This window comes from Rhyacophila brunnea, unplaced genomic scaffold (genome assembly GCF_057557595.1).
Source record: "Rhyacophila brunnea isolate RB1 unplaced genomic scaffold, BYU_Rbru_1.0 scaffold_11, whole genome shotgun sequence".
Lineage (NCBI taxonomy): Eukaryota > Metazoa > Arthropoda > Insecta > Trichoptera > Rhyacophilidae > Rhyacophila > Rhyacophila brunnea.
In genome coordinates, this window is record NW_028232763.1 from 6181322 (window position 1) to 6190828 (window position 9507).

Consider the following 9507-nt stretch of genomic DNA (forward strand, 5'->3'; position numbering starts at 1 on the left):
ATAGTCAATTGCAAGAAAGAGATGTTCTATTGAGTTGATAAAATTGGAATTAATTGTTCTCTTCAACATAATATAGTGAATTTTATCAAAACCCTCCAGGAAATAAAATGTTCAGCTCGGTCGTCGGGAAAAAATATTGTTTAATATTATTATTTTGATAGTTAAATAGTTTTGTAATTTTTGTTGTGTCATTTAGAATTGATATTATAGAAATAAACATCATAAATCTGTAACTATTCGTTTTTTAGGTTGTCCTGCTTTTTGCTCCTAAATCCCGGTTTCTTTTTAATTTCACGTGGTAAAAATCCCGATTTGGTAAAATACTTATCTGGCAACACTGTACCTACCTAATATCAATTCTTTTCTTTCCAGGAAGTAAAGGTAAATGTACCTGTGGAGAAAACTCCAGGTATGCAAGAGAGATCAGCCTATGAAGAATTATGCAGAGACGAATATCAACTCCCGGAAAGTCTTAAAAAAGAGTAAGTCCGATAACTATAACTTGAAGGGCAATGGTTTGAAGAACTAATAACTCGTAATGCACTGGCAATGCACTCACATCACGTCCCAAGTTATATTGCTGGTCTTTATCTATAATTGAACAGTAAATTTGATCCCAGTCCTATAATTCGTAATTTCATATCATTTATTTGACACGTTCAGTCGCCCACCAAGGCTTTGCTGGATGCGAATGAGCTTCCGTGGATCAGAAAAAATATGCATAATGCATGGGATCATAAATCAAGTTGTAAAAACAATACTTATTAAATAATATTATGGTATTTATTTAAATATCAAATACCATACTATGGTATTTGATATTTCTACAAACCTTGGCTACTACGATTTCTTGTATGCGGGTTTTGATGGGATGGCCACTAAAGGACGGTTGATTTTTCATGATTCAATTCATACATACTAATGCTTTGTGTTTTATTTTCAGTCTCAAATGCCGCTACGTTTCAAAGAATCATCCCTTCCTCCGGTTGGCTCCTCTCAAGTTAGAAGAGCACTATTTGGACCCCTACATTGTTGTCTATCATGAGGTTCTATATGAGAATGAAATGGAATTCATCAAGGAGTCAGCAAAGCCAAGAGTAAGCAATATTTTTATATTCAATATTCACCTTAGTCTTGCTTACACTAATATAGATAGATTTCAATAATATCAATGATGCACCTATATAGATAAATGTTGTCTTATCTGTCCACAATTATTTTTTTATTGTCAGATTTCTTTCTGTCTGTAATAAACCTATATAGATAAATGTTATCTTATCTGTCCACAATTATTTTTTTATCGTCAGATTTCTTTCTATGTCTGTAATAAACCTACATAGATAAATGTTGTCTTATCTGTCCACAATTATTTTTTCATCGTCAGATTTCTTCTATATCTGTAATAAACCGATATAGATAAATGTTGTCTTATCTGTCCACAATTATTTTTTCATCGTCAGATTTCTTTCTATGTCTGTAATAAACCTATATAGATAAATGTTGTCTTATCTGTCCACAATTATTATTTTATCGTCAGATTTCTTTCTATGTCTGTAATAAACCTATATAGATAAATGTTGTCTTATCTGTCCACAATTATTATTTTATCGTCAGATTTCTTTCTATGTCTGTAATAAACCCATATAGATAAATGTTGTCTTATCTGTCCACAATTATTTTTTTATCGTCAGATTTCTTTCTATGTCTGTAATAAACCTATATAGATAAATGTTGTCTTATCTGTCCACAATTATTTTTTCATCGTCAGATTTCTTTCTATGTCTGTAATAATAATTGTTGTTCTTCTTAATATTCTTCTATGTTTATTTTTGACTCTTATTTTATACCTATTTATAACACTGCAAATTACCATTTGTTTTCCTCGATAAATACAATTTTAAAAAAAAACCAATTTCAATAAACTCATTCTTGTATAATAAAATTACTTGATAAATTTCATTTTATTATTACGAAAAGTTGTGACCTGTTGATTTGTATAAGTAAAACTTTTCCATACATTCTTCTATGCCAAAGGTCCAATCACAGTTTGTCCATGGCATGTTCAATACCTCCGTTCAGGCACTCAAGTAGTACAGTTTATGAACTTCTTTGTTCAATATTCAACTCGTCTTGTTTATTTACTTTTACGATCTACTTATGCATAACGTCACCTCAATACTACAACTAGATATGTGGATTTTCACTGTTTTTGAGATAGCTATTGAATATGATTCTACATTTCCTTCTCTACAAAATGATAAAACTAGGAAAGTAAGAAGTTAATGGGATCCGTATTAATTTTGTGTTTGAAAATATTAGATAAACTTTAAAACCATAAATGCATTACATAAATAAAATAATATATCTTCAAATTTTTTTCATACAATTGAACATTATTTAATTGTTTTCAATTAGACAAGCATAATTTTCCATTTTTATTTTAAATAATAATTATAGCCCAGATTTACGTTAATCAAGTAAAGTTTAAATTTCATTTTCCCAACTATGACCAAATCAGAGATATCTAGTTGTAGTATTGAGGTGACGATATCTATTTTATTTTATTTTTACATACTCTTATGTTTCCTTATGATTTATTGATGTAAAATTATAATCTACATAATATGTATTATTAATATTTATGCATGTACACATTTACTGCCCTCCTAAGTAAAAAACAGTGTTTTTGATTTTGATGAAATGAGAACCCAAGTTATAAACTACCTTTTCTCTTATATTATGTAAAATTATTGGTTTGTTTTGACATAATCTCTAAATAGACAGATTATGTCAAAATAATTCAACAATTTTACTTAATATACTTACGAGGAAATGTAGTTTTAAACTTGGCTTTCCATTTCACTAAAATCAAAAAGACTGTCTTTTTACTTAGCAGGACAGTATATATATTATCTGTGTTTATTTTAGTGGAAAAGTGTATGATTTTATGGTGCATGTGCCCACCCATGTATGAACAAATTACTAAAAATATAAGTAGTTGCTTTTGTAATAGATTTATAGATTATTATGCATATTGCTAAACCAATTAACCAAACTTTAGAACCACTCTGCAACTATAATTCAATAAACAAGTCACACCAGTCCGGTGGTAACCGCCTATCAGAAAACCCCAAGATAAAATAGCTCCACCACATTAATCCTAATAAAGCAACCCATATACACAACAGTCCCAGTTAAAACAGTCGATGAAAGGGCTCACACCACCGCAATATTATTATTTTTTTGAATTTTCTTTTAGTTATCAAACATTGAGAGGTTTTTTAAAATCCATGTCAAACGAAATATCAAAAGTCCGCGTCGAAATTTTCAAGAAAGCAAAGCGGTAATCGCATGTTTTTTATATCTATTAAATTATAATAATATTGAATCATGTACATACCTACATATCTATGAAACGATGTATTTTAATTCACTTGGAAATGAAATAGCTGAGACAATAACGTCAGCTGAATGCAGAACTATTCTAACTTACATTTGAAATTTTTCAAGAGAGTTTTTTGAAACAACTTACTGAAATTATTTATTATCTTTATGGATAAATGTACGCATCATATTTTAGTAGGATTATTGATGAGAAAATCGGTGCATACACTTGTCTATATAAATAATAAATAACTGAAGTAGGCTGTTTCAAAAAAATCTTCTGCAAAATATTTCAAATGTGAGTTAGAATAGTTCTGCATTCAGCTGACGATAATTTCTGTAATTATTTACTTTAGAAATATTCCTCCATATTGATTTTAGCAAACGTCTCAATGGTGCTGCAACCAGCTTAGCGGCAGAACGTAACATCTACAATACATTTTATCAGTTTGATTGTATATAAAAAAAAACACCTAAAGACTATACTTTCATTTGAATGAGATATCGGTCCATTGAATATTATGAACTAACACGAAAAGAATGAAAATAATTAATTTGTTTTTATTGAACAAAAAAAAGTCATTATTTAACACACCATATTATGATATTGTGCATGCTTACAAATTTGTGTCGGTTTGGGATTAAGAGTGGAGTGAACACCTATCGATGTTAAAATATATATTTCTTTGCAGTTTAAGCGTGCTACAGTCCAGGATTCAGAGACAGGGCAGCTGGTGGTGGCCAAGTATCGCATCAGCAAGTCGGCATGGTTGAAGGACAATGAGCACAAAATAGTTGCAAAGATCAGTCAGCGTGCCTCCGACATGACGGGACTCAACATGGACACCGCTGAGGAGTTGCAGGTCGTCAACTATGGTATCGGAGGACATTACGAGCCACACTTCGACTTTGCCAGGGTAACTGACAATTTGATTCACATCGCAGTTTAAGAATATGAGATTTAATTTACCATTATTTATCATATACCCATACTAATTAGATTTTGTTATACATTTATAAATCATGTGATATTATACCTATAGAAAACTAATGAGTTTTAATTAGGGGATTACTTATTTGAAAGTATGGTAAGCAACGTAATTGAGGGGCTGAAGATTAAGTAAAAGTGACATGTAATTAAAAATTGAGAGAGAAAAAGGTGAATCGAGCAATTAACATGTTTGACTGGCTGACTTAATCAAAGCAATCAACCGTATCCACCTTGTCAAATAGTGGTGTGTACTATTCGGCTTCACATTGACATCTACATCGTGGCACTGTTAGCGATTTAAGTATTACGCCACACTTTTTGCATGCTAATGGTATTGCAATGGTTTTAGCTCCAGAAACGGCTGTAGTGACGTGTACATCTCGATACAGAATTCGAAGTATATGAAGTTTTGTTAAAAATATGATATTTACAACAGCCTCAGTGATGAAATTATCAGCGATCTCAGCTGTCAACCGAAAAGTTGATGAGGTCGACTGTGGCATTTTTTATTTTGTGATTTTAGAATTGTATAATTTGATAATTTTTATTGCGTATCAGGCGGATTCACTTTACTGGCGAAATTGCTGTACGTATGTAAACAAATTTGATTTCAAAAAAGTATTTGTAAAAGAGAAATGAATCATGGTTTTTATCAATAATTATCAAATTATGGATTCCTAATTCTTCTTTTGATTCAATATAACTGAATTAATCTAAAATATATCTAACAAATACCAAAATGACAACTCATGAAAATATTTTGATGAAATGTGTCTTGAGGAAGTATGGAGGGTTTTCAGTAGGAGTGAAGATGTTTCCTGGAAGTTTTACCACTCTGTGCGTTGTAGTGCAAGTGATTGACTGATTGTATGAAATGTGAAACTGTTATTTATATGAATTTGTTTTATAAATCCGTTTTTTTTTTTGTTACAGAAAGAAGAGAAAGGTGCATTTGGTGGAGAGTGGGGAAATGGAAATAGAATAGCCACCGTATTGTTTTATGTATGTATTTTATTTTTCATTCATTAACAATTTTTGTGATAGGTATCTATTTTAAAATGCTTAATTATATTATTTTCTAATAGAAAATGGTCTTTTATGTACATAGTATGTATTATTTTTGTATGTCACATGGACAAAGTTAAAAAGTAGAATGGATTTTTATTTTTAGAGAAAAAGATATATAGGTATTAGCTACGTACTTTTTTCGACTTATACGAGGTATAAAATGAAACCTCTGCCATTCTGGGAAGTGTTGACCTTTGTGTCCCTGATAACTATCTTAGAAATAGAGACCATCAGTTGTTTATTCTCGCAAGGTGCAGAACCAAACTGCCACTGGTAATGCCAATTGTGAGGGCGATAACTATTATTATATATATATCTAAAATCTACTGATTTTTTTAAAATTTCTCTGACCAGTTTAACTCATACAGCGCTGACAACACGGCTGCCGTGTCGGCATTATATGACCATTAGATACGATTAGCATGATAATTAAATGTGGTAATTAAATAGTAATTAACTGGTCCTCAGTGAATGAGTTAATCAATATTCAAACAGATTATGTGACAATTTGAATAATATTATTGGAAAATTTACTTTTAAATTAATGGAACACAATACATTTAATTCAAATTCTAATTTAAAGTATGACATAGCCTTAGTAATGATTGCACTGAAGCATTATCAGAAACCCTTTAACCTCTACCCCCAGAGGATTTTCTTTAATTTTTAGTTTTTTTTTTTAAACAAATTATTTTATATTTATACATAATTTAAGTTTAAAAAACTAAAAGTTTCTGTGCGTATTCTCAATGTGTAATTGTTTTTCTTAATTATAATATGCCATGCCGGTTTCAGATGTCCGATGTGGCCCAAGGAGGTGGCACTGTCTTCCCTGAGTTGGGATTGAGCGTGAAGCCGAAGAAAGGCACCGGAGTATTCTGGTTGAATCTGCATCCATCTGGTGAAGGAAACTTCGCCACTCGCCATGCTGCATGCCCCGTACTTCAGGGATCTAAATGGGGTAAGATAATAAATGACATAAATTGGGTCAATTGCTATAGAATTTTATTTGGCAAATATTTATCTTATAAATGTACCATCATAAATCCTCGACTAAACGGATGCGCCAGTATCGCATTTGTAATGTTGCCATATTATTTATTCCTTCGATTCATATGTAAAGCTAATTGAATTATTATATTGTTTGTTCGGACATCACTCCAAACTTTTGTATAATCTAGAACAAAACTACTTCTAATAAGTTACTATTCTAAATTCTAATTTAGTCCAGCAGCATAGCTCGGAAAATCAAGCTCAAGTTTAACTTTAAATTTGTATTCAGCACCAAAAAATACATAATATACAACACGAAAATTAATCGAATTAGACAATAATCATAGAAAATTTAATTTGTCTCTGCTATTTTAGAATTTTGGGGCTCAATAAAATTCAAACATGTAACAGTTTTGTCTGAAAAATTATAAGCGTTTTAGTCCTAAAGCTGGATTACATTTGATGGAGTACAATGTAATGTTGTTATTAACATTGCAAGCAATGTTGCCAACCATACTATAATAATCATAGTGCAATACTATGATTTTAATTCTGCCAATACTATATTTTTGAAGAATTCAAGATGAAAAATGTTCATGTTAGTAGTTTTTTCAGAAATACTATATTTTTTACTCCTGTGTACTATAATAATCAAAAGATGGCAACACTGATTGCAATGTTTGTGTATTTTATACAGGCGACCCTCGACTTTCGAACATCCTACTTTCGCGCAATTCGCCACTTCGTACATTTCTTAAAATTTATATTTTTGTTGATAATGCAAAAACTGTGCGCTTCCATGAAGTCGCTCTTCTCTCCTCCACTCCCCGTCATCTTCTCAAATACTTAATAGGGTGGTATTCAACTATCTCTTGACAAGTTTATAAAGAAGACACCTGATAGCTAATACGCCTCTTTAACTTTATTATACCGATTGATAAATAAATATTTTAACGTATGTTTTTTTTACATCGCTCTACTTTCGAACATTCAACATTCAAACACATTTTCAGGAACCAATTATGTGCGAAAATCGAGGGCCGCCTGTATTAATGAATAAATGGCATAGTAATAGCGGATCATTTGTGAACAAGACCACATTTACAGAATGTTGAAATGAGTTAATGTAGATTATATAATCGCATGGTCACCAGTGCAGTTGCATTTGTTCAATCCTCAACAACTCAATTATGGTATTAGGTACTTGTGGCGCCTTTAATTTTTTTTTAATAGATTTTATTTTTACATTACCAAGTCTTTCATTCAAGTCCTCAAACACCGAAACAGATTTAGTGATTTTCGCTTGATTTTAAGTACAATATGAATATTATATATAGATACAGTAGAACCTTGATATAATGGACTTCGGATATAACGGACAAAATATCTCGTCAAATGTATAAATCGTTAAAAACATCCTGTTAATGTTATACATGTCTAAATCCAAGTTTTACCGCTTGTAAACAATGTTCTGCACACGATAATCATGTCATACCTCTCACACTCAAATTCAAGTGATAATGCCGTCTTGCTCCTAGACAGAACGTAGCACTAACGCTGGCCGCTAATTCACACAGCTGCACAGCAGTTAAATTTATTTACTCGAAGTGAATGGATGGATGCATTTTCAATAAGTTTACAATGGTTCGAAATAGATGAAGGTGACTTTCGGTACATGACTGAAAGTGAAATAGCAGATGAAGTTATGATCTTGGAAAATGAGGATGGAAGTGTAGATAGCGAGGAAAAAGGAACAACACGCCAAAAAACAAAATTTTCAGTGATAAGATCACATATCGATGTTCTAATCACATTTATTGACTTTAAAAGTGCAAACGAAACTTGATTCTTTTTTCAAAGCAAGATTACCAAAAGCAAGCGTGTCGACATTGAAAATTAACGTCACTCCACAGCCGGTGTCTGGTTATATCATCCGAAGGCGAATAAAAAGGATTTTGTTTCTGTTTTTATTTAACGGACTTTCGGTTTTAATGGACACCATCCCCTCACCCGCTTTAGTCTGTTATATCGAGGTTCTACTGTATTTTTTATTCATACTTGGTTAAGCTATGTGAGCAACACATGCTTCTTAAATATTTTTTATTTGGTGATATGTACGTATATTTTATAGAATGTTACGTAAAAATTAATGTTACTTTTATTTGTTAATTTCAGTATCCAACAAGTGGATCCACCAAAGCGGGCAAGAACTTCTGAAGCCTTGCAATTTAGAATACCAAATGGAAGGTATCAACACCGAACCCATCAAACCAGTGAGAAAAGGAATTACTTCAAGATAATACTAAAGATAAAGAATAGCTATAGCAAATTTCAGCTAACTTTTATTTTTTATTGATGTGATTTTCTAGTGATTTCTGAATCTCATTGGCCAGTACTTCAACTGATTCATTTGTAAATTGTTATTTTATTAAACTGTTGATTTTTAAATGGATTTTTAAACTTTCCCCGAATGATTTGGAACGATTTCAATTTGTTCGTTTCCAAGTAAATAACTTATCGTGGTGGCCATATTTTTTTTATGAAATTGTATTGAGATATAACGGCTCTAAACCAAAATGTTCCTTATGATCTTATAATTGTAAGAATTTATTGATTAATAAGAAATTGTTATTTTTTAAGTGTTAGAATAATATTTTATAAACTGCTTATAATCGCATATTTTATTCATACACTGAACATATTGTATATTTGTGTATTAAAATTTGTATAAGCATATTGATTGTTTTATTATTAACATTTATACAATATTATCTAACCTTTCGCTCTAATTATGAGTGAGTACCATACAGAATGAAGCCTTCTTAAAAGTCAAGTGATAATTCTTCTTCTTCGGCCATATCCGCCCCTCAGTTGGAGCATATGGACACCACGAGGCGCCTCCAAGAATCCCTGTCGCTCGCCGTCTTCTTGCATCGTTCCATGTCAAACCAGCATCCCGTAGCTCCACCGTATACACTCTATAGATAGTATTTAGCGGGCTTCCAGGACGCCGGAATCCGGTTAGCTTGAAGAACAGGCAAGCCAGGTTGAAATTCTTTTCTGGCATCGCA

General features: G+C 31.6%; 1 protein-coding gene across 1 annotated transcript in view; it reads left to right on the top strand.

Moving 5' to 3' along the window:
- The window catches only part of PH4alphaEFB (prolyl 4-hydroxylase subunit alpha-1), a 109169-nt gene extending 99997 nt beyond the window's left edge, over positions 1 to 9172 (top strand). The window contains exons 7-12 of the mRNA XM_085958437.1: positions 373 to 482; positions 944 to 1097; positions 4077 to 4301; positions 5309 to 5377; positions 6239 to 6404; positions 8612 to 9172. Coding sequence (XP_085814563.1) covers positions 373 to 482; positions 944 to 1097; positions 4077 to 4301; positions 5309 to 5377; positions 6239 to 6404; positions 8612 to 8736 — 849 coding nt within the window. The 3' untranslated portion in view covers positions 8737 to 9172. The remainder of the gene's footprint in view (positions 1 to 372; positions 483 to 943; positions 1098 to 4076; positions 4302 to 5308; positions 5378 to 6238; positions 6405 to 8611) is intronic.
- The last annotated feature ends 335 nt before the right edge of the window (positions 9173 to 9507 follow it).